At 35.8% G+C, this 26,944-nt stretch overlaps 1 protein-coding gene across 2 annotated transcripts in view; it reads right to left on the bottom strand.

Moving 5' to 3' along the window:
* Positions 1-517: 517 nt before the first annotated feature.
* The window catches only part of ND-30 (NADH:ubiquinone oxidoreductase core subunit S3), a 59,002-nt gene continuing 32,575 nt past the window's right edge, over positions 518-26,944 (bottom strand). For both annotated transcript variants that reach the window (XM_090383924.1, XM_090383923.1), the window contains exons 4-7: positions 26,021-26,146; positions 24,078-24,197; positions 15,785-15,966; positions 518-651 (exon numbers count right to left, since the gene is read on the bottom strand). In XM_090383924.1, the coding sequence (XP_090240050.1) occupies position 651; positions 15,785-15,966; positions 24,078-24,197; positions 26,021-26,146 (429 nt within the window). In that variant the 3' untranslated portion in view covers positions 518-650. The remainder of the gene's footprint in view (positions 652-15,784; positions 15,967-24,077; positions 24,198-26,020; positions 26,147-26,944) is intronic.

The following is a 26,944-nucleotide window of genomic DNA, read 5'->3' as shown; positions in this document are numbered from 1 at the left end:
CCTAGTTTGGGTGATAACCAAATATCACATGAACTCTGCTGTTTATACTCTGTGTGCCATACATTCTTTTGAGTTGATAAAGGGGCACTCTGCCAAAGCTACTTGTTATTTTATTTTAGCACTTCTACTCATCAGCCATATTAGTTTTATTCTTTATGTACTCTTATTCTTGTTTATGTAAATAATGTTTTATTAAGATTGAGTTTGTCAGTCACAAGAAAGCTTTCACATGTTTCCTGACATCCAATGCCTTTTTTCTAAAACCCTAGAATTCAAATGATTTCTATTCACTTTACTCCTAGCACAATTAATGGCTAGTGAATACATATAAAATATTTTATACAAAAATATCACAAGAGCTGGAAACCTTACCTATTTCACCCATTTCAAAAAAAACTGTGCTGTTGACAGGCATTTTGAATATAACACTGAAAAGTGAGGCCTTGCTGAATATTACTTCATACATGACTGAGCTATTGTACTATGATTTATAGGTGTTTATGTCAAAGGAAATGTATAAAGGTTGTTAAAATTTCTTTATTTACGACAGTTACACAGCAATTCTGTACATAAACATAGCAACTTGTGGTAATACTATGCTGGCCAGCTTTAGTTATTCCAGCTCTAATCTACAAACCTGTAACCGAACCCCTGGAGAGAAAAAAAAAAAAAAATTTAAATACAATGAAAAAGCATAGTTATTTCTTCTGAATATATATTTTAGCAATATGAACAGAAGAGGATACAAATTGAAAATTAATTTTTTTAGCTAAGCAGAAAACACTTCAGTGCAATCTTTGGCTAAGAAAAAACATCATTACAGGGCAATTTAATTGTAGTCCATTAAATTTAAATAAAAATTCAAACATTCTGGGCAATTCTGGTCCTTCCTCAGTGGCACTAATAAAACTAAACTAGATTACAAATTATTCTAAATGAAAAACTTGCATAGCTGACTACCTTCCACTGTAAGACTAACATTCAAATTAGAGACAATTAACAAAGAAATGGAATGTTAAATCTGGAGTCCTTTATTTGTGGCTATGAAACCTTCTGATTGGCTCTCTCCCCCCCACACAGAGGAAATGGAAAGTGCAATAAGGTGTCCCTGATTAGTGCTTATGTGATGCACTGCCTACTCAATAGTGCTGCAGTGATCTGGTGGGGAATGCATTCAAACTGAAGATTTACTTTGGACTTGAAAGAAAGCTGAGTTGTCCTCTTATTGGGTGGGAACAGACTGCTATAAGAACATGGGGAAGGTAGATTCATGAAGAGAAATTGTCTTTCCCTGTTCTGAATGGCTTGATGTACTGGAGGGCCAAACTGACAAACACAACAAGTATCCAAATTTCCTGACTAATGAAAAGGGATACTTTCATTGCAGAGAAGCCATAAACAATGGAGGCCATTTAAAACAGAAAAAAATTGCTCTTTGTTTACAAAGGATGGTAGACATTGGGGGTTCTCATATTGAAGAGCTGTTTTTCTTTATTTAAGTTTGTTAGTCACAAGAAGGCTTTCACATGTTTTCTGACACCCAAGGTCTTTTTTCTAAAACCCTAAAGCTGCACTTCTTTTGGTTAGATGGGCAGCACTGTGCACATGATGAGTACATAAAGAAATAAACATTTACAATTGTTGCATCTTTTTAGGAAGAACTGAAATCTAACATATAAACATTTTTATTTATTTTTTTTGTAGTGGAAACAGATTTTATAAAACCTTTAGAGCTATTACTGTTTCATGAAGTTTGGGGGAGTATTAGCAGATACTTCTGCTGCTCGGGTAACATCAGAAAATGGAAAAAGCAAAGCAACTTTGAAAAAAGCCCAAGCAACTGGTTGCCAGATATAAATATCTGTGAGTTTTTTTACAATCTTATTAATAACAGCATTTAATTAGTACATCTTGAAATCCAAAAGTATAAGACCTGCTGTTCTTGGAGAAAAATTAGCTTAAAATATTATCTTGTGTTTTATAGTACAAAGCTATCCCGAAGATGTCAGTGAATACAAAGAATAATTACTACATTTTAACAGTATTGCAAAATATCCAATGTAATATTAAGGTTATAATCACTGTACAATGGTTGCTGATGGAATTGGCTAAGTTGTTTAGCCAATTCCATCAGCAACGTTGCAGAGTTGTTTAGGATCAGGAGAGGTTTAAATCAAGAAAAATGAGATTACAAGTATATATGATTTTTGGTCATTAACAAAATACAGGATAGTCATAAAGTAACAACATAAAAGTATGTAAATGTTTTGACATAAACATATTAATCTACATAAACAATTTATGTAGATTAATACATAAAAGAAAACAATCAGATTTTACTGTGGGGGGGGGGGTTCAACTTGCATATCTACAAACATCCAAACATTACTCAAAATGTCATCTCTCGGAAGCAATAATAGCTTCAGTTCAAGTAATGAAATTATGAACAGCAGAGGCAAACTAAACTTGTGACACATTTGTTAGCTCTATTTTTATGAGTAACACAGTCTATTCAGACTTTGATATCACAGCTACCAAGAACTGAACTGATTAAAAACCTTCAATATTTATAAGGTGCACTTTTTTTTCCGAAAAAATGCCTTGAAAAATCACCCTGCATCCTATATGTGGAAATGAGCCCTCCCTCATCAGCGTCGGGCAGGTTGTATTTCACCATTCAGTCAGAATATTTTTGGTTTCTGAAGGATAACAGGACGCCCTAGAGTACTTTTGGACTTGCAGAGTTGTTTGGGATCAGTTCCAAGAAGTTATAAAAGCCAGGGAACACAGGAAAAGCCTTAGAAGGTGATGGAAGCGTCAAGATTCTTCTCCAGGTTTCTCAATAGTTCGCTGATCCTTTAAAAGGTGGCACGACCGGTGGACCAGTTAGTTCATGATGTTGAGTGTGTCTCCATGTACGGTAGTATACTTTAATTGTGTGTGAAGTAACTATAATCATGACAATGGATTGTAATCATTGTGGCTGACTGAAATAAAATAAAGAACAGTATTAATTGTATACCAGTTGTTTTTAATCAGAACCCAGTTTCATAACAATATTGTTTAATCTTGGCGTTTGACATTATTTTACCCTCAGAAAATGGCTGCAGAAGAAAGGAGGTTGAGTTACACTATCAGATATAAACTAAACATAATAGATCACGCTAAAAACATGGTAACGGAGCTGCAGAAAGATTTTTTTGGGCCACCACCTATGGAAAAAATTATATGCATCTGGCGTAAGCAAGAAAAAGAACTTCAAGTTGCTAAAAAAAAGTAAACATAACCTTCGTTGTCCTGCCCCACATTGGCCAGAACTTGAAGATGTAAAAAAGTGGGTAGCAGATGAAAGGAATTTAGGAAGAAGTGTTTCTACCAAAATGATTATGCATAAGGCCAGGATATTAGTGAAGGACGAGGAATTCTGAATTTTTCTGGAACAGAAGGTTGGTGTTACCGATTCATGAAAGGCATGGTTTATCAATACGTACAAAATCATCAATTGCAAAAAAATTACCAGATTATGAAAAAAAAAAAAATACTGGAATTCCGTAAATTTATAATAAAGGCACGAAAAGAAACTTCTTTTGAACTTGGCCAAATAGGAAATATGGATGAGGTCCCACTAACTTTTGATGCACCATCCAACAAAAACCACCAGCCATGAGAAAACACATTACACAGTAGTTTTGGCCTGCTGTGCTGATGGCACAAAACTACCACCATTTTTAATATTTAAAAGAAAATTTCATCTAAGGAAAAAATTGCAGAAGGTGTATTTGTTCATGTTCATCCAAAAGGATGGATGGATGAATCTGGAATGAATTTATGGCTCCAAAAAATATGGGCAAGGCATCCTGGTGGTCTTTTAAGGAAATCATCTCTTCTCATTTGGGACCAGTTCAGAGCCCGTAGAACTGAAGTCATTAAAAAGAGGGCGAGGAAATTGAATACACAGGTAGTTGTTATTCCTGGTGGACTGACAAGCCAATTGCAGCCTTTGGATGTGACCATAAATAAGCCATTTAAGAAAAATATGAGAACAGTGGAACAAATGAATGGGAGAACCCAATCATGACCTCAAACCCACAGGAAGAATGAAGAGGCCCACCATTGCACAGATGTGTGAATGGGTTAAGGAATCTTGGAGAAAAGTCTTTCAAGAAGACTGGAATTAGTAATGGCCTTGATCGCACTGAAAACACTGCGTTATTTTAAGACCATGATACCAACATTAGTGAGGAATAGTTTTTGGAATTTGAAAGCAATGTTTTTTTTTGGTTTTCAAAATGACTGAACTTTCCCTTTGCAGAACACTAATGTTTTTTACTATTCCCTCACTGTCTTTTTGTTCATTTTCAATTCTAGTGGTAGTTTGTTTCATATAAAATATTTTCTAATGTAGCTAAGATTCTTTTATTTCTCTTTTAAATTGCTGTATTGGTAAATTAATAATAATAATTAAATAATGTATTATTATACAGTACAGTAAACATCACGGGTTACTTTCCTGAGAAATGCCGCGAATACCGAAAACGTGAATACTGAGTTATGGCTCCCATAGTAATAAAGGGGTTCCGTTCCAAAGTACGAAATATATAAGAAAAACTAGTCTAAAATTTTGTCTACGTATGTATTATATGTACCTTCATAATATGACTATGTACATAGACAGTACATAGTGAAATGCAAGCATACGGCATCGAAATGAAAATAAGAAACAATTTAATATTAAATGTAATATTTATAGAAATTTCAAACAAATCTTTCAAACCAGCGCCTTTGTTGGCTAAAAAACTTATTCTGCCAGTGTTATCACCAGTTTCGCTAAAGTGTTGATAAAGGTGTTTTGCCTTTTCACGAATGATGAGTGAACTTAACGGAATTTTATTTTGAGTTTGGTCTTCTATCCACAGATTTTTCCATTTTTTCTAATTTAACATCACGAGTTACAGAGCAAATTTTTGAAGCAATTAGCGCGTTTTCAAGGACACTACGGTGGATTTTTTCTTCCGATTTCTTGATTGATCGTACCGTTGACTCACTGATTTTATAATGTTTTGCCACTGAGGAGACACTTTCGCCATTAGAAATTTTGTCTAATAACTCAATTTTATTCGTTAATGTCATAACCTTTGATCTTTTCACATTTCCCTTGTTATTCATAGCCATATTTTTGTACGGGTTAGAAAGAACTTGTCCACAATAAAGTCACTTTCTTCCGTTAACACACTCGAAAAAGTCTGTTTTACACTGCAAAACGGTAGATTTATCACTTTTGTAAGCATATCGATTTATAAATTTATTCAATTTATAAGCATATAAATTAAAAGCAAATGACGAAACCTTCCATGACAAGTGCATAACACATACTGAACAAGGATTAGCGAGAAACAACCACGCTCGCGATTTTGTCACCCCTCTCCCCCCACCCACTGAGCGCTGTTTTGACCGGGAAAGATAATTTTAGCCACGCCCATGTTTTTTTTATGGCGGAAAATGTTCACGGCGCTTTAAAATTCACATTTTTTTTAGGTTTCATTTTATATTAAATCAGCAACCGCAAAACCGCGAATACAGATGCCGTGAATAGCGGGGGTTTACTGTATTAGTATTTTTCTTGCTGTTCTGATCACATGTTTAGGATGAGTTTTTTTCTATTACACCCATTAAAATAAATATTAAATACCTAAATACACAAACTTTTTTTCCTTAATTTTCCTTTCTAAAATGGGGGTGCATCCTATATGCCCACGAGTCTTATATGTCATCAAATATGGTACTTGTCAGTGCTGACCAAATGGGAAATAAAGTTTGAAAAACTCAACCATGATGGTATATCTCATGTAATTTCCCTGCACTTTTGCTTGGTTTTAATCTACTTTGCTGCCTAGCAACACTTTTCACATATTTTTTTAAGGGTATTTAAATACCCTTAAAAAAATAAGGATATTTAAATCTTTCTGTATTTTGGTTCATTTTTTAAAGATTCAAATGCATTGCTCATCAGGAACATGCTTGTCTACTTGATATTATACCGTAGTCTACTCAAGCCTTGCTGAGTTCAGGGGTTATCAAACATTACATTCTTTCTTTTTTATATTTATGATAGTTTTGAAACTTGTTTTTGTTTTGTTTTTATTGGTGCATTAGCACCTAAGGCTATAATGCGCCAAACTCAGGTGATATGTAAAAAATTTAAATTTTCACTGACCTAATTACTTAGGTCACCATGTCAGTATATAAAATAACAAAGGTATAAAATGTAGAAAAAATAAATCAATAAAGAAATAACAATAACATGTATATATTAAATACAAGTAAAAACCTTTATTGATTTAAAATAACTAAAAATAGCAGACACATTGTCATTGTCAGATAAAATCTGACTGAGTGTATACGGCTCAGCCAGATGATTAAAAGCGGTAAAACGGATATTGCTAAAATCTGGACAATCAATTAAAATGTGTCTAAAAGTTAAAATTGTGCCACAGGACTCACACATAGGAGGGTCATCAGCCCTCAGCAAAAACGAATGTGTCAAATGACTATGTCCTATGCGGGTCCGGGTTGAAAATCAGCATGTGAGGGCATGGCCCTATTAACAAGCTTAGGGAATATAGGCTTACGAGAACCAAAACTGAAGAAATCGCTGGAATTTGGTAAAGTTAAATCATATAACATGTGTAAACGTAAAAAAAAAATACTGCAAATAAAAAATAAGCGACGACAACTTTTTATTTATTTTTTTTCAAAAAAAAATTTTTTTTTGTACAAAATTTTTTTCGTTTTATTTCTGAGATTATTGTCGCAGAGTGACATATTCTCACTCTGTTTGGCTATAAAGCCAAAATAGGAAAAACTAACACCATTTATGTACATACCTTTTTCAATTTTTAACTTCCAAATTCTCCCCAAAAAGATTCACTCCAGTTTGCATGCATATGGTTCACAAACCCCATATGAAAGGTTTAATTAGCCTTATTTTAAGTATATTATATTCTTCTGTCTAAAGGATCCTTACACTGTGTTGTCTTCTACTAAACTGAGAATTTGCAATTAACTTTTCAAAACTTGACTGATTAATTTTCTCCATAACAAGGCTGAAGGTTTTTTTTTTAAATATATTTTTCGAGATCAGGAATTTTGATCATGCTAAACCAGCCTTTCTCCAATCTTTTTACCCTGGAGAAACCCTTGAAATAATTTTCAGGTCTCAGGGAACCCCTGCATAAAAATTATTATATCTACAGCTCATGGTACGTTAGCGTTATCAGTAAGTTGTAGATATAATAACAATTCAATGCTCCTTTGAGTAGAGAATGATATTTTTCTGTGTATCTGTTTATTTTGACCAACTTATTAGCCTACTCTATTTACGTGGTTCACCCAAATAATAATAATTAAATAATGTATTATTATACAGTATTAGTATTTTTCTTGCTGTTCTGATCAAATGTTTAGGATGAGTTTTTTTCTACTACACACATTAGAATAAATATTAAATGCCTAAATACAGTATTAAATTCCTTTTTTTCTTTTTTAATTTCCTACTTGATTTTTTTACCTTATTCTCAGTAGGCCCTAAAAGTTTTATCACAAATTTCTACTATAGAAGTTGCTAATGAGGTATGGTATATTCATAAGGCAAACATAATAAATTTCTGTTAAATAACTGGCTTAAGACAATATGGGATTTAATTTTTGTAAATGTAGGCTCAGTAGATTTAATTTAAATATAGGTTGTAAATTGATTTTAATTAATGTTATTTTCAACATAAAAATTTATTGACAATATTGAATAGTAAAGCTACTAAAACCACAAGCCAAAGCAATGTGAATAAAAATATAGCCTAAGGACACAATTTTATACAAGACTTTGAAAAAACATTTTCTTTCTGAGTGACATAATCAGGCTCAAATATAGGCCTAGCAGTTACAAAATTATCATACACATGTGTTGGTTTCTTGATCTCTTTTATAGGCATATACAGTCGAACTTCCTATAACGAATTCGATAAATCCGGTGAAAAAATTCGTTATACAGAGAATATCTTTTTTATTAGAAATTGTTATCTAATTAGAAAATGAAAATGAATCTACATTTATTTTTAATGTATTTTATTTCAAAAACATACTTATTTAAATTACAATTTTCGCCAGTAAATATCACAAATTAAAAAAATCTGTAATTTTCATTTGCACAGTACAATTAAAAAATTGTCTGATTCTCAAAGAAAATGTCATATTTGTTCAGAGCATTAAAAACATTATCAGGAACATTTTCACAAAACTGTAGACCCATACGAACCGTTTTAAAAGCGTTAATCATTTCTTCGCGAGTTGGCTTTTCTACGGGTTGTTCTGACGTGTCTCTTCAGCATCATCGTTAATTTCTTCGTGATCATAGTCGCGTCTAACACTGTTCAGCAGTATTTCATCTTCATTTGGATGTTCTGCTGTGATCTATATAAACATAACTATCCATTGTTATTTCATTTTCGATGTTTCCAGACGATTCTAATAATGTACAAAAGTTTTTCAGTTGTGAAAGGGGCAGTTCATCTTGTTCATCCAGTCGTCGTTCAACTTCTGTATTCAATGCAAATCCCGCTTTCGAAAAACAATTTTGAATAGTGTATTCAGTGACAAACTGGCAAATACACGTTTGCCAGTTCAGAGATGCAATCTCTAAGGTTAATTGTAACCTCCTAGTTTCTATTTTCTGATAACGCACTGACAGTCTTCATTATTATTCTCTTTCGATAATGAAATTTAAAATTTTTAATAATGCCTTAGTCCATTTGGCTGGAGTTTTGACGTTACGTTTGGTGGTAAAAACAACTTCGCACTTTTAAGTTTGCTAGAAATATTGGCAGGATGTGCCGGACAGTTGTCAGTTACCAACACAATTTTCCTTTTTTCTTTTGTTATACGCTTGTCTAGTTTTAATATCCATTCTTCAAAAATATCACTCGTCATCCATGCTTTTTTATTAAAAGGTGTCTTCAACTTCCAAAGATTTTTGCCTCTAAAACATCTTGGGTTTTTTGATATTCTGATGACTAAAAGTCTTAATTTTTCACTTCCTGTCATATTTGCTCCAACTAGTACAGTGATTCTTTCTTTGCTTTGTTTTCCGCCAAAACATTTATCATCCTTAAAAGCAAGTGTTCTATTCAGTAAACATTTAAAGAATAAACCCATTTCGTCAGCATTAGAAACATCCTTATGCTCATATTCTTCCAAAATCTTCTTTAAGGTATTGTTCCTCCAACTGTTGCAATCTTCTTCGCTTACATTAACACTTTCTCCACAAATAACCTTTTCCACAATTCTGTGGTGCTTCTTAAATTTATATAGCCACCCAGTGCTTGCATTAAATTCTGTACGTCCAAGGGACTGTGTAAATTTCAGAGCTTGTTGCTTAATTATTAGGCCCGATATTGGGATATTCTTTTCATGTATCATTTGCACCCATTTTAGAACAGCTTTAACAACATCTTCGTATATATACACAACTTAATTCGCTTCTTGTCTGCTCCGCCTTCAATTGCGTTTAAAATTGATTCTCAATTTTTTTAAAATTGTAGATAAACTGCTTGCAGATATGCCATATTTCTCCGCAACATCTTTTTTCTTAAAACCGTGGTCAATATCATAACAATCTTTGCTTTATCATTAATACTTAAACACTTTCTCTTCAACATTGTTTTTGCAATTGTAAAAATTACTGGACTGCAGCTCCTGCCGATACATACACTGCAAACTTCGCTGCGCTTGCCATATAGTGAATTGTTAGTACAGGTACTGCCTACTCAATGACGTTCGCTTGCCAATTCAACAGTATCACTCACTTTGAAGAAATATATGACTTTGTGAATTTCTTTTATTCTGCTTTCATTCATATATACACGAAAGAAAATTTATGATTAACGTATGCTGTATGTTACTTTTCAGAAAAAAAAAACAAAAGCATATAGCCTCTGTGATTGATGACGAACGAAAAAAAAAAAATTCATGAAAACCATCTACTGGGGGTCCAAGTTAGATGAGAACGAACATATATAATGATTGACATGAAGGCCACGTGGTACAGTTGAGGTGAGAAGCGAATGTCACTCAGTAGGCGTTAGTAAAAACCAACTATGGTAGCATTCTATGTATTGCCGCCGCAGCATGCTAAAGGTTTACTGCAGCGAATTTTGTTTTCCCCTGAGCCAACATCAATTTACAAATCTACCCTATTTATTGTGCAGTTTAGCATTAGCATTAGCAGAGGCATTTGATGCAAGAAAGCAAGCTTATGCAGCATCAGCCAAAAAAAAAAAAACCACTTCCACTTCACCCCTCTGTTCGTTCAAAATACCTGTCCAGCTGAGCCTTAAACTTATTTAGGCTATCAACTTCCACGACAAGGGATGGAAGTCTGTTCCACCAACCAACCACCCGCTGGCTAAAGGCAAATTTCCGCACGTCTATCCTACATCTGTCTTTCCTCAATTTGAATTTATGCCCTCTCAGGTGATTATTCTGAACGACAGGAAGAATCCCATCAGCATTGAGCATGCTCAAACCATTCAAGGCTTTATACACCTCTATCAGATCACCTCGCTGGTGCCTAGTCTCCAGACACTGTAATTTGCAAAACTTAAGCCTTTCTTTGTAAGAGCACCCCTTTGTTCCATTCACTAATCTTGTTGCCCTTCTCTGTACTCATTCCAGCAGCTCTACATCCTTCTTGAAATGAGGCATCCAGGCCTGTATACAGTACTCTAGGTGTGGCCTGACCATTGCCTTATACAAGGGAATAATCACCTCCTTATCCCTGCTAGAAAAATTCCTATATATCATTGACAATACACCATGAGCTACTCTTGCAGCCCGTCTGCACTGCTCAGAGAACTTCATATCTGCCTACACAACCAACCCCAGGTCCCTTTCATTCTCTACCACTGTCAGTGTAGTACCACAGAGTTGATACGTTGCTTTGGGGTTGCTGTTTCCCATGTGTAGTACTTTACATTTGTCAATGTTAAACTTCATTTGCCACCTCTCAGCCCATCTGCTCAACCTTTCCAGATCCTGTTGCAGCAGCATAGTGTCAGTAGTGTCCTTGACAACCCTGCCTACCTTTGTATCGTTTGCAAACTTCGACATTAAGCTTGATATACCATCATCAATATCATTTATGAATACAGAAAACAATAATGGACCCAGCCCTGAGGGACTCCACTAATAACATTAGTCCATGACGAGCAGTGTCCATTGATTACCACTCTCTGTCTTCTCCCCCTCAGCCACCCCTTTATCCACAGCAGCAATTTGCCTCCAATGTCACACTGCTCCAATTTGTGCAGCAGTCTTCCATGTGCAACAGTATCAAAAGCCTTTCTAAGATCCAAGTATATAATATCAAAGTTATTCCTTGCATCCAGTTCCTTTGTGACTGCATCATAGTATCCAATCAAATTGGTCAGGCAAGACTTTCCCTTAATAAAACCATGCTGTGTCCGAGCTATAACTGAAGTCTTGTCTAAATGATCCTGCAGTGCTTCTTTAACTAGTGCCTCCATTAATTTTCCTGGAACAGAAGTTAAACTCACAGGTCTATAATTACTTGTGTCATCCTTTGATCCTCCTTTGTGAATTGGGGTCACATTTGCACAACTCCAGTCTGTGGGTACCTCCCCTGAGTCCAAGAAAGCTCTCATAATTATGGCTAAGGGTTTGCTTACTTCCTCTGCTGCCTCCTTTAATATAACTGGATAGATCCCATCCACCCCGGGTGCCTTTCTTGTGTTTATCTTCAACAATTTCTCCTCCACTTTACTCTCAGTTATTACAAGATTCTCTAGCTTACTGCTAGAGTTGAATACACCTCTGGCTTTCCCCTCGCTAAATAACTCCTCATGTGTGAATTTCGATGCAAAATATTCATTTAGTTTGTTAGCTACCTGAGCAGGATCATCAACAGTTGACCCATCGATATCAAGTGGACCAATCTGATTCATCCCCTTCCTTCTAGAGTTTACATAAGTAAGGAACTCTTTGCTGTTTTTCTTTGCATCCCTTGCCAAAGATTTCTCGTAATCTGCCTTCGCCTGCCTAACACGACCACTTTTAAGAAAACCCATTTGGTTTAATAACTGTAACAAAAATGAAACAACCCTCCTACGGGCATCAACGGCCACAAGTGTTCACTAAAAGGATCGTTATTTAATTCCAGATGCTAATGCGAAATTTCAGAGGGAAGGAGGCAGTATATTTGAGTGGCTGTTTAGCAGTAAATGCTTTAAAATCTTCAAAAATGCTTTTACTAATTTTTTTAAAAATTCGTTATATGGGGTTAATTTTACATGTAATTTCGTTTCAAGGTGCAATGTTTTGCGAAAAAATTTGTAATATAGACAAATTTATTAAATAGAAGTTCGTAATAGAGAAGTTCCACTGTATATGCATAAAAAGTTATTTTGAAACTAAAAATAAAGAATGAAATTTACCTCTTTAATGTGAAACCAGTGCTTGTTTTTTGTTGCACAAATACTCAATTCAGGGTCAAACTTCAAATAAGCACACACGGATTTAATCTTCAACTGAAATTAGTCAATTTTTGTCTTTGCTCTTGATGCTTGTTAAACAAGAAAAAGCTTGCTCACACATGTAAAAATTTGAAAACTGCATCAAAATATTCATTGCTATCCTGTGAATGGCAGGATACTCTTCTTTCAAAGAAATCCAGAACTTGTCTAGGGTCAGATCAGTAAATCTCATCTTGAGTGTACGATCAGACTGCAGCTCACAAAGTTCTTCCTCTTCTCTCAAAGTCAAGTTCTCAGGCTGAGCAGAAGATTCAGAGAAAGGATCCCTCACCCAGTCATACACTTGTGTTGAAAGGGAGGGAAATACTGTTCACTTTTTTTTCTGCAGTCTTCCAGGTTGTTTTCAATAAGACTTGAGACTTTCTGATATCCTTCCCCACTCTCAAGCCCAAGCAGCAGCAGTGGAAACATTTCAAGATTTCCTTTTGCAATATGATTTTTCCAAAGATTCAGTTTCCTTTTAAATCCTAGAATCTTGTCACTTTAAGTTAAAACATTTTCTCCAGCACCTTGCAGAGACATGTTCAACTGGTTCGTGTGATGAAAAATGTCTGCTAAGTAGGCTATTTTCTGCAGCCATTCTTCATCTTCAAAGCACTCAGCAAAATCTGGCCTACTATTTTCTTGAAAGTACTCCTGCAATTCACCTTTCAGCTCAAACACCGGATTTCTGTATGTAGCAGGAGATTTATGTGCTCTTTGTCCAGGTTCCCACACAGTTTTTTAAACAGTCTCGAGTGAACTGGTCTTTGTTTAATAAATTTAACCATTTTTGTAGCATCATCCAGAACTTTTTTATTTCATCTTCAAAAGTTTTTGACACCAGCATCTCTCTGTGAAGAAAGCAGTGTGTTGTGACAACATCAAAATTTTCTTTTTTTAACAGGAGAGGCAAAACCTCTCATGGAGCCAACCATTGATGGGGCACCATCAGTACAGATGCCAACACAGTTCCTCCAAGACAGACCATTTTTTCCAGATATGAAGACAAAACATTAAATATATATTGGCCTTTGCTTGTTTCAGGCAGCTCTTTGCAGCAGAAAAAGTTTTCTTGAATTTCACCATCATTTACAAATCTTACAAATGCTACAGCTCATGACATTGGTGAAATCTGTTGCCTCCTCAACCTGGATAGAGAAGCTGTTGTTTTTCAGTTTATTACACAAAACCTCTTCAGCATCATGTGACATGTCATCAATATGTCAACTTATCATACTGTTTGAGAGTGGAACCTTTTTAATTTCTTGTACTGCATCTTGTCCTAGCATTTTACTCACTATAATTTTACATGCTGGCATTATTAGGTTCTCACCAAGTGTGTGACTTTTCCTTTTCTGGACAATAAGTTCTGCTACTAAATAACTTGCTTTCTGAGCCTTTTCACTGAATGTGACTTTCTTTTAAAAGCTTTACTCTGTTTTGAGATTCCAATAGCTGTTTAAAATAATCAGCACCTTTACTTGTCAAATGGCTGTGATTTGTAGTTAAATGTCTTTTCAATTTTGCTGGAGCCACTGCTGCATTTGTAAGTTGTTTGCCACAGACCACGCACAATGCAATAGGACAACTTTGATTACCAGCCGATGTAAAACCCATTGATAAGTAGCTTTCATTGCAAAAACAGACATTTTTTTTTTATGTCCCTTGTTGCACTGTGCAGTGAAACGACTCAGAAGGTTGTAATTTTTCATCACTAACCTTATCAGAATTGTCCGTAGGCCTAGGCCTAGAATCCTCCTCTTCCATCTCACACCTCTTCTTCAAAAATCACCACATTGGCCCATCAGACAAGTTTGTAAAACACAAATGCTAATCAAATATAAAACAGAAGAGCATAATAAATAACTAAACGTAAAAATCGCAAAAAATACGAAAATTTTACAATACAATTCACTTCTAACCTATACAATCCACATTTTTGAACATTTACAACAGCAGCTGGGAAAGGTAATTGGGGAGGGAGAGGCTTATGTCATTAGCCTATGGTCCACTCCTCCGTGCAATACAGCGCTCACCAATTATCAACAGCCTTCCCTATCCTGGGTCAAAAACTCAGAATGGGCTCAACCAAATGAACACAGTCCTACAGTGCACTGTCTGCGTGGTAGCACAGTGGTATTGTCACCATCCTCCACACACCGGGTGGAAAAAGCCTGGGTTTGAATCCCGTCGATGATGGGATGAACTTTTATGGACTTTTTTCATTTCATGGCTGATTTAATTGGTCTCAGGCATAGATAGCAAGGTTCCTCAGCCCCAAGAAACGGGTTTTTCATCCAGCAAAACAGGCAAATCGACCATATAACACGTGCAGTTTACAGACACAAAACAACATTGGTAGATGCAATCAATTACGGGTGACCCTAATAAATAATTTGGGTTTTTTTTGCATACGGGGCTGCTCAGTCACTGTCCACTACAAGCTGTAGCATCGCATGGTGCACAAAGTTCAAAAACAATATTTATTTTTTCAATCACGATCTCTCGCAGAACCCGTAACAACATCTCAAGGAACCCTAGGTTCCATGGAACCCCAGTTGAGAAACCTTGTGCTAAACAATTAAAACACCTACAAAAAAAAAACAGATTTAAGTCATCACATGGCACTAGTGGGACATTCAGCTGTCCTCAGAGGATACAGAAGTAACCACTGAAGCAGTTGTCAGAATGGTGGAACTGCCTAACAAATAAACAGCACTTATACTTTTCAAAAGGGTAGGAACACTATTATATATCTAATGACGATAAAACTATTACAATGTGAGGGTATGCCAAATTAATGGCTCTAATCCTTGCCTTGCAAATTTATTTGCTAATGCCTGTATTAAGCTTAATTATACTACTCTTTTCAGAGATACCACTAAGGCCATTGAATGTCTCAATACTGTTAGTTCATTTGGTCAAGCAATCGAAGAATTTTAGAATAAATGGAAAAAAAAGAAAAGAGCAAAAAATCAAGACAAATATGTAAAATTAAAAAGTTCTTCAAAAAAAAAAAAATAACACTGACAGTGAATTATGAGTAATTCACTATGTCAGCAATAAAATATTTATATTTTTTGTCTACATAAGAAAGGAGTCTAATCATTTCTCTGAGAGGATCCATGACTTCAAAAATGTTGAAAAACATGTAAAAATAATTCAGTTTGCCTAATACACAACTAGAAATGTATACTCACTATTTTTTTTCAGTTTGTGTTGCACCTTTATCACCTTCCAAGGGAATTTCTTCAACAGGAAGTGAATCAGCTCTGTGACTAGGAAAGATTTCCCAAGGTCCAATCAGATCAAACTTTCTGAATTCCTGAGTTAACTCTAAAGGCTCAACTACCACCCGTTTTACTTCATCATCATAGCGAACCTACAATACAATTTATTTATTTTATTATTATTTTTTTATTTGAAATACAGAGCACTAAATAAAACACCATCAAAATTGAAAACATTACATATGATAAAAAACTAAAAATGCACAATCTAAGAAATACCACTAAATATGTTAATTTATTAAACTAACGTTAATATAATTTGTATCATTCATTAAAACTAGATATGAAAGCTGTTTACAAACTATAATTGCACATTTATTTCAAATAGCATTATTTAATGTCTAATCTGTCTTACACTACATTAATGCACTATATAATACTGAGATTCATTCATAAAAAGACTTAAGTGTTAAAAGAATGTCTTAAAATTTATTAGCTGTATATTTAAAACTGTTGGGACATAAAAAAGGAACAATTCCACTGTCATTTATCTACAGAGCATCTGAAAAAAGATGTACACACATTTTCAACATAAATGTTCAATTACATATTTATAACTGAACTTAAATCCTCTGTCTTTGATTAGTATGTTTTGCTGATAAAAAAAAAAAAAAAAAAGGTGTTAAAACATGCACAATGATTGCAAGAAAAAAAATTTTTTTTTTTTTTAGTCCAAGTTTGCAAACTGTGCAGAAGAATTTTGAGCTCCCGAGAATGAATAAGTTTATTGGAAAATTTTGCCGTCTTTTTGGCTTAACATAGTAAATTGTGTTCAATAAATAGTTTAATATTTAATAATACTGGTAGTTCTCAACTTTACAAAGTTAATTCGTTCCTAGCGCGCGCTCGTAAAGTGGGAATTTATTTCCCATAGACAATGTTAAAAAATAGGGGTTACGTTATCAACAATGAAATTAGTTAGCTAATTAGTTCATGTTTAAACAATGATTGATTTATTCAAAGAAATGAAAACAGCCTGTAAAATCAAGCAAATTATAATAATAGAGAAATTATTTATAACTCACAAATATTGAAGAATGTTTATTCTTCATCATTGACTAAATGCACACTCGTTGATCACTCATTACTGGCTCGGCACTCATTGGTTTGTTGCACAAGGAATCGTCTTATTCAGAAATGCTTCGAGAGGCGTTTGTTTCCAAGATAATCTCTTTTCTTTATAAATTTCAATAGCATGCATAAGCATTTTTTAACAGAACACACAAACTGCAACTAACATAATTTGCACGGAGTAACAAGTTTACGAAGCTTAAAAAAAAAAAAAAAAAAAAAAAGGAATGAAGAGAAGATTCTGAAAATTTATTTATGTTTTTTTATACAATTTAAGATTTCAGTAAAGGGCAAAAACATTTCACCATAATAATGTAAAAACCCACACAATTCCAAATATTGGTATTTTCGCAAATACAATAACATCGAGTTTACGACCCGTTTATAACTGCTTTCAGTTACAGAAAAGCCCAATAAACCGGAAAGTGCAAATTGTTTTATGGTAGTGACCTCCAGAAATGTGCTTTAGAAAAATATCACAAAGCCATTCAAAACTGGTTCTTATAACAGAACATATGATAGCGATGAAAGTATAGTGCGTTTAATGATTTTAATTGATAACTAATACAATTTACACTATAAAAACGACCTTTTAGAGAGTTATATAGCAAAAATTTTAACTCCGACGTCGTGAAATGAATTACCAAAAAACAATATGTTATTGGGTTCACATTACGATATTTTTGCGATACGATGGTAACAGATTAATATCGTAAAGTGGGGTACACTGTACTGTATAGCTACGAGCGTGGTTTGAAATGCGGTATTTATGAATGTTTAACATTCATTTTTTGAAACTGATGTTCATATTTTCGATTTGGTTGTTATTTGGAAAAAAAAAAACTCGTAAAGCGAGAACTGCCTGTACTTAATATCTGTATGGCTTTTGCATTGGTGATTTGGGAAGAATATCATCACACATAACTAGCAGTGTAGTACATGGCAGTAGAATTGTAAGGTTTTAATTGTGATAAATACACCGATGAGCCAAAACATTATGACCAGCGAGCTGTTATACAAATCAAAGCAACTGCAGGTGAACTACGGCATGTGCGTGAGTCGGGACACAATAAAAAAACACCTGATACTGAGCTCCATTAATCAATGTTACTCTTATTCTTCAGATGGGAAAGGCAGCAGACTTAAGCAAGTTTGACAAAGGCCAAATTATAATGGCCAGTCAACTGGGTCAGAGCATATCTGAAACAGCACGACTGGTGGGGTGCTCACGGTCAGCCATGGTTAGTACCTACTGAAAGCGGTCCAAGGAGAGAAAACCTACGAACCGCCGGCGAGGTGTTGGATGACCACGGCTCATCGATCCTCAAGATGAGTGAAGGCTTTCCTGGATAGTACATAGCAACATAAGGGTGACTGTGGCACAACTCACAGGTAATTGGAATGCTAGTGACGGGAGTAATGCCACAACACACAGTACATCGAAGCCTGCTGAAAATGAGGCTGCATAGCCGCAGGCCACTCCTAGTGCCCATGCTAACCACGGTTCACTGGTGACAGCACCTACAATGGGCACAAGAGCATTGAAACTGGACCTTGAGTGATTGGAAGAATGTTGTCTGGTCCGATGAATCGCATTTCCTGTTGCACCATGTGGACGGCCGGGTGCGTGTGCATCATTTACCTGGGAAAGTGATGGTGCCTGGAGAACCGTGGGACGAAAACAAGCCGGTGGCGGCGGTGTCATGCTTTGGGCAATGTTCTGCTGGGATACCCTGGGTCCAGTCATCCATGTGCCAGGCACTCTGATGTCTACCACCTACCTAAACATCATTGCTAACCAGGTACACCCTTTCGTGGCAACGGTCTTCCCCTCTGGCAGTGCCATCTTTCAGCAGGATAATGAGCCATGTCACATCGCCCGGATTGTTCGAGATTGGTTCGTGGAACATGAGGAAGACTTCCAAGTATTGCCCTGGCTTCCATATTCCCCAGACATCAATCCCAATGAGCATCTGTGGTTTGTGTTGGAACAGCAACTCCGATCTGCAGCGTCTCAACCTTACAGGAGTTAAAGGATCTGCTGGTTATGTGTTGGTACCAGATACTACAAGACACATTTAGAAATCTTATAGCGTCCATACCTCGCCAGGTACGAGCTGTTTTGGCTGCACGTGGAGGAAAACATCATATTAAGTAGATGGTCATAATGTTTTGGCTCATTGATGCAAGTAGCTATAAGGTTCTAATCACATAGTTTGGCATATTTTTTTGTTTCTAGCTAAGAAATTTTATATTTAGTAAGGCTATAACTTATTTAAAACTCTACAAATGTAATGTATAACATAAACTTAGCAAGCTTATACAGAATCAGCCAAAAAAAAAACCCTTCCCATTTCACTGACCCATTCATTCCAAATGTTTGTCTAGTACTGCCTTGAATTTATTTAAGTTATCAACTTCAACAACAGCAGATGGAAGTTTGTTCCAGCAATCAACTACCCGCTGGCTAAAGGCAAGCTTCCGCACATCTATTCTACAACTGTCTTTCCTCAGTTTGAATCTATGCCCACTCAGGTTTGTAATCTCAGCAAGAGGAAGAATCCCATTAGCATTGAGCCTGCTCAATCCATTCAAGGCCTTATACACCTCAATCAGATCACCTCGCAGGTGCCTAGTCTCCAGAAGCTACAATTTGCAGAACTTAGGCCTTTCTTCATAAAAGCATCCCTTTGTTCCCTTCACCAGTCTTGTTGCCCTTCTCTGTACTCATTCTAGCAATTCTACATCCTTTCTAAAATGAGGCTTCAAGACCTGTATGCAGTACTCAAAGTGTGGCTTGACCATTGCCTTATACAAGGAGGTGATTCTCCTTATCCCTGCTCAAAAAATTCCTGTATATCATTGACAAGACCTCATGACCTACTCTAACAGCCTGTCTGCACTGTCAGAAAACTTCATATCTGACTGCACAATTACTCCCAGGTCTCTTTCATTCTCCACTACCCAGTTGGTACATTTCTCTGGAGTTACTGCTACCCGCGAGCAGTACTTTGCATTTGTCAATGTTAAACTTCAGTTGCCACTTCTCAGCCCATCTACCCAACTTTTCAACTTGATAGTGTAATACATACTATTGCATTTAGGTTTATATTAGCTTAGTGTAGTGTTCTCAAATTAAATAGAATTTGAGCAGAAATCATACCCCAGGCTAGAGCAGCAAATCAACAGGTTCAAAGTAGCAGAAGTGCTGTGGCTCGGGGGAGAATTGAAGGGGGGCAATTCTCCTATGAATCATAGCCTACCAAAATGAGCTATTTGTGCATTGTTTGAAGACTTTTTTTGGGTACAGGACATAATGCAGCCAAGAGGGATGTCTTTTGTGTGTGTGTGTGTGTTCAGTGCAGAGGAGTGTGAAGAAATTAAGTGCCAACTCGGCATTCTGATATGCATTTATAAGAGCTTGAAGAGTATGGGTAGATGCTGAAAAGGAATTAAAATGGGGCCCCCATCATGCTTTCAGCTGTCCAAATCAATGACAAAACTCACACATGCACTGGGCAACACAGCGGCAATCCCCAAGGCAGAACACTGGTCCCACAGGAAGTTGTTGTTGTTGTTTGGTTTTTAGGAGCATTAGCAACTAAGGCCATATTGCTCCAGGATATGCGGTGGTCATTCCTTAACCTTTCCGCATCCTCCGTATTTGGTGGTGACGGGCTCGAACCCCGGTCTAATCAAGAAGCGTGTGCTACGCACTGCTGCTCCTTCCCACCTGGCTACGGAGGCGCCCCCACAGGAAGTAGTTACTGTCAGGGAAATGGGAAATATATTGTGCAAGAAGGATAGGTGGAACAAGATCAGGGTATGTCTGGCAGGGATAACAGTAGATGATGGGTGTAGTGCAGATATCTTTTACGAGCACAAAAGGTGATACTGTAGTACGCGGCACTAATGATATTAAGAGTAGATCTGAGGACTTACTTAACAAGTACGGAGCAATGCTAGGAAAAGTCACGAGTCAGGATTGAATTTGAAAGTGTCTGCAATTCTTTTCAGACATGATAGGAGAAGTACATGTACATTTAGTACATTCGGCCCTGGAGAGAATGTAAAAAGTTCATGGAGTAGAATTTTTCCTAGCATGTTCTGTGTTTGTTAACTAGAGAGAGTGTCTTTACAGGGTTGGGATACACTTAAAAGAAGGAGTGCAAGAGTATTTTGCTGAAGCCATCAAGGCAGCCATAGACAGGTTGGAAAGCTGCTAGCTCTTGGGAGGAGGGATACACAGACTAATAAATTAACTACAGCTGCAGGCAGAGGTGAAAGTGATTCTTGCACTGCTTCTTTTGTAAAATGCAGCAGTCTGGGAAGCAAGGTGTTGGGGATTTCAAGACGTGCTGTATGAGGGTAACTAAGAGTAAGAATGAGTGCATGCATACTAATGCCAAGCGCACTGTAAATAAATTTCATGAATTTGAAGTACTGATTAAGTCATCAAATGCAGACATTATAGGGATATCAGAGACATGGTGTCACTTAGACATTAGCAATGCTGAATTTGAATATGAGGAGAACAATGTATACAGATAAGACAGAGACGACAAGGGCAGATTATGCACTTAGTTAAGAAACAGATTAAATCTAAGGTAGTGCATCTAGTCAACATAGGTGGCCAGTGTAATGTTGAGTCAGTTTGGTATGACATGAGCACTGGGAAAACGAAAATGAGAGTAGGAGGGTGCAAATAGGCCTAACGTGTGCAAATAGGCCTAATGACTGTGATGTGTATACCAAACAACTGAGCAGAGAAAGACAGTGAGCCATTAAATCACAATGTCTAATGATAAGAAATTTTAACTTACCAGATTATAATATATAAGCCATAATTATGAGAGCATCCTTGGATTCAGGGGAGAGCCCTATGGACTGGAGATGTGCAAACGTATTCCCAATTCACAAAGGAGGATCAAAAGGTGACATGACTAATTACAGATCTGTTAGCTTAATGTCTATTCTTAGAAAATAAAGGAGTCACTGGTTAAAGATGTAATGCAGGACCATCTAGAGAGAAATGCAATTATACTGCAATCACAACATAGATTTGTTAAGAGGCAGCCTTGTCTGACCAATCTGATTGGTTCTATGATGCAGTGGCCAAGGAACTGGGTGCAAAAAACAATTCTGATATCATATACAGGTTGACCATCACTAATCCGGCCACCGGTAATCCGGTTCCACCGTTAATTTGGACATAATTTCCGAGAACGTAATTTAAAATTTCCCAGGTCGGCGCACTGACCTGCCGCTACTGTTTTGATGCCGTTGATTGCAGCATCAGCTGTTGGCACAAACTCGTAAACACTGGCAAGCCATTCCTACTTGTTTTTCTGCAATTATTATTATAACCTGCTCACATTTAGCTCCAGCCATGGTTCCAATGCATAAAGGAAGTGCCTCTCGTGACGTAAGGCGCAAACACCGTACATTGTTCATAACAGATAAAGTTGAACTTGTGAAAAAACTCGACAGTGGTGTGTCTGTGAGAAGTTTAACTCTGCTTAGTTGTAAATTCCAGCAATTTCTCTCAGTTCCTCTTATTTTAGTAATTTTCTTTTATCCATTCCTTTTCAGATTTTTTTTTTTTTTTTTACAACACACTTGTACAAATTTGCGGAAAAACACAACACAATATGAGGGATAATACAGTGTGCTAATGAACTTGTTTTCACAAAATCTCTAACAATACTAACAAACTTATTGCGATGTTTGAAAGTTTATTTTATTGCAGCGCTCGCTGCACATGCAATAAACTAATCACAAACGACCTTCATATGTATGCCTTAATAGCGTCACACATATGTGGCCGACATGGCTTCTCAAGGAATAAAGTAACCTACTGAGCCACATCGGCCACATATATGCGACACAAAAAAAAAAAGACATTTTTTTTTGATATTTTAAGCGAAAAAACGACAACGCTGACATTACAGTATTTATTTTAGAATTACTAATCAAATTATTTGGTAAATATTTTTTGGCTCCTGGGGAATTTTTTTCTTAACTAGCTTGGCAGTCAATGTGTTAAAGGTAGGACGAGGTGGTTAGCTGTTGGGTAAACTATATGTGCTAAATAACCACCAGTGATCGGGCAAATTCACTAATCCGGCATCCCATAGGTCCCAATGCTGCCGGATTAGTGATGGTCGACCTGTACTTGGATTTTAGGAAGGCCTTTGATACTGTTGCACATAAAAGACCACAAGCTGGAGCAATGTTGCATTAAGGGCAAGTTACTGCTATGGAAGGGATGGTTGAGTGGAAGAAGACTGAGGGGTGGATATCAATGGGCACTATTCTTTGTGGACTCATGTTATTAGTGGAGTCCCACAGGGTTTGGTACTGGATCCAATATTGTTTTCTGCATTTATTAATGATAATCATGAGAGTATACCAGGCTTAATGTCTAAGTCTGCAGGTGATACAAAGGTTGCAGGATGGTTAATGCCAGTAATGGAGGCATGCTGCTGCAACAAGATCTAGAAAAATTAGTCAGATGGGCTGAGAAATGGCAACTGAAGTTTAACATTGACAAATACAAGGTGCGTCATTTGGGTAGCAGTAATCTCAGAGTAACATATCCATTATGTGGTACTACACTCAGGATAGCAGAAATGAAAAGGATCTGGAGGTAATTATAGTCTGATATGAAGTTCTCTGAGTAGTGCAGACAGGAATTTTGCTAGCAAGGATAAGGAGGTGATTATCCAATTGTATAAGGCAATGGTTAGACTACATCTTGAGTACATCTTGCATACAGTTCTGGGGGCCTCATTTTAGGATGTATAGCTGCTGGAATAGATGCAGAGAAAGACAATGAGGTTGGTAAAGGGGAAAAAAAAGTGTGCAATTACCAAGAAGAGCACACATTTTGCTCTTGGTAAGAGCAACATTGTGCAAATTGCAGTGTTTGGAGACTAGGCACCTATGAGGAGATATTTTTTAAAGTTTTATAAGCTTGTAAGGTTATAAACTTATGAATAGCAAATATATAAAAATGTTCAACATTTAGAATTCCAATATTTCAAGGTAATGGCATAATTATTCCTACATGAAAGGCTAATTTTCATAAATATATGCTAAAGAATAATAACACACATTGGGAATGACTTACCTCTACATATCCACTAAGGGGAAAGTCTTTTCTAAAAGGATGTCCCTCAAATCCATAATCTGTCAGAATTCTTCTAAGATCAGGATGATTAGCAAAGAAAACTCCATACATATCCCATATCTTTAGGATAAAAATTCACTGAATTATTTAAATATATATATATTTTTTAATAAGCAGTTTCATAAGTAAAGTAATTTCTAATTTATATAATACATCGATAACATGATGTAACATAATTTCAGAATAATTATTTAAACAGGATCTAGATAATTATCAGTTTTGATATATATGTTTTAGATTAAAAAAAAAAACCCTCTCATCAATATTTAGTTCCATTAAAATTCATACATTTTACTGCGTTTAATTTTCCATTATGGGACTCATTCTGCTCCCAATGAAGATCAAGGTTACGTATCTAGCACTAAGGCTTGAACTTTTGTTCAACTTGGAGTCAATTACTGTTATCCACAATTCTAAGTTTCCAATATATCTTTTTAAATTGTACAGCATCATCTGAACAGGTGAGTTCACTATACATTTAAAAATATAAGACATTGCCAGGATAGCTGTTTTGGCTTCTCATCAGCTAGCAGTTGGTCACTATTAGTAAATGTGTGGTAATGTATTTTGTCTACATGGACAGTCAAGCAGTGTATGGAGGTAAAAATTCCCTTTAAACACATAATGATCATTATGTGTGCATTTAACATATAGAAGTGGGCTGTGTTTGTCTCCTTGTGTAGTACACTACTATAGGACTGCAGGAGGATATTTCAATGCAGTAGCTGAAATCAAGTAAAATTCATATTCTTTACTGCATATGATTTTCAATCTTGGGGATCATTCTGCCAACACCGAAGACATAGGCTGAAGTTCTTGGGCTTATATTCAACTTAAAGACAAATCTACAGTTCTGCTTAAGTTGCTATTATCTTTTTGAATAAACAGCCACCTGAACACAAAAAAAATCTGCTATGCATTTAAGATGTCTGAGATACCACCAGGACAGCTGCTTTCAAGTGGCTGGCTCCTCATCAACTGGTTGGCAGTTTCTATTTGCAAGCATATGCTGAACTGTGAATAATGTATTTTGTCCACATGAACAGCCAAATGGTATATGGAATTAAAACTTCCATTTTTGGCAACCTGGCACCTCAGCGGTGACCTGATTGTAGTTTATAAGGCTTTAAGAGGGGTTAGTAAAATGAATGAAGGTGGAATTTGTTTCCAAAGGGATAGAAAAGCAAAAGGAAACAATAAAAGATTTAAAAAATTAAGAATGTACCTAGCAAACAATTCTCTTAAAAATTAGTGTACCCTAACCCCCCTTTTTTTTTTCCAAAATTTTAAGACCATAAGAATCAAATTTAGACTACAAGGTTAACTGAAAAACTTTATGGTTTTTTTCAGATAACCTTGTAGCCTGATCTTGATTATTTTAAACATAGTCTGAGTATTAGCCAAGTTTCACTGTTTCATTTATTTAATATTATATCAAATCCTTGTGTTTTGAAGACTAAATGCTCAAGGCATAATACGTTATGGGTTGAAATTAACTATATAATATCGGTGTAAATACACCATAGTTTACCCATAAGTTTAACTACATACGTAGTGTAGCGGCATCGTTTAGATTTTATTTCATATTGTGGCTACCATGTATTGCACTACTTCAAATAAATAACGCTTCTCTAGTAGAGGAGACTTCTGTTATTTATTCTCAGCGGGCACCACCCAGACACGTTTCAGAGCTTGTTGGCTCACTCATCAGTGGGTAGGCAGGTACCCTGGTAATGCAGACATGCCATCACGGTTGTTAAGTTAATTCCACAATATGAGAGATGCCAAATCTCTCATATAGATTACTGTCTACTTGTAAATTAATAATATCAGTCATTATGATATCAGTAGCCTAAACATTTTCTAGAAAAATCAAAACTAACCTCTCTTTCATACCAGTTGGCAGCTTTAAAAACTTCACAAGCTGACTCAAGTGTTGTTAATTCATCAGTATATGTCTTTACACGAATACGAGAATTGTACCTTAGAGAAAGAAGGTTGTATACAATCTGAAATAAAATAAAATTACCATAACGTTATTTCTTTAATTCTGCATTATTTTAAGTCAGGTAAAGTTTGATTAAAAATAAGAAGGCAAAATTTTTCTTTAAAAAAAAAAAAAAAAAAAAAAAAAGAACAGCACTGTATTTAGCAGTCACATGATCTAGAACCTGTTGGACAGACAACTTGTTAGTCTCGACTACACAAGTTGTCTGTCCAACATGTCTAATAAAGTTTAGTTTTGAGACTAGGATTTCCATAATTTGTTACTCTATGATCTAGAACCATGATCAATTCAAATATGTGTACTGCTATATTATTGCATGTGAAAATTTTGCTACAGCGACCTAAGAAATTCAAAAAGTGAGAAAAGAGCTTATTTGCAGTCAGCCAGCAGGATTTGAACCTGTGCAGGTATAACTCACTGAATTTCAAGTCCATCACCTTAATCACTCAGTTGTGGCTATTGTGTTAAAAGGAATATCTTTTTTTCTTTTAAACTTATTAATCATTCTACTGTCTGTTTTTCACACTGTGATTTAATTTTTAAAATGCATTTTTCATTTCTATGAAGAGGCACAAGTCCTATTAAAAAAAAAAGTAGTATGAGAGTTGTAATACTTGAATTATGTAGTCATCATATATTATTACCAAGATAAAATTCCAAGAGTTACCACACTTAAAAAAAAAAAAAAAAATCACGTTAACTACTTGTATAACCGAATTTAATTCAAATAAGCTAAACTTTTAAAATAGTTCCCAAAACGTGGAAGATGTGCAAATCAGTTGAGGCCAGAGGAGAAAAT

The sequence above is a fragment of the Mastigoproctus giganteus genome, chromosome 10 (genome assembly GCF_048544385.1).
Source record: "Mastigoproctus giganteus isolate SK-2022 chromosome 10, ASM4854438v1, whole genome shotgun sequence".
NCBI classification, from domain to species: domain Eukaryota; kingdom Metazoa; phylum Arthropoda; class Arachnida; order Uropygi; family Thelyphonidae; genus Mastigoproctus; species Mastigoproctus giganteus.
This window is presented reverse-complemented; position numbering and strand designations above follow the sequence as displayed.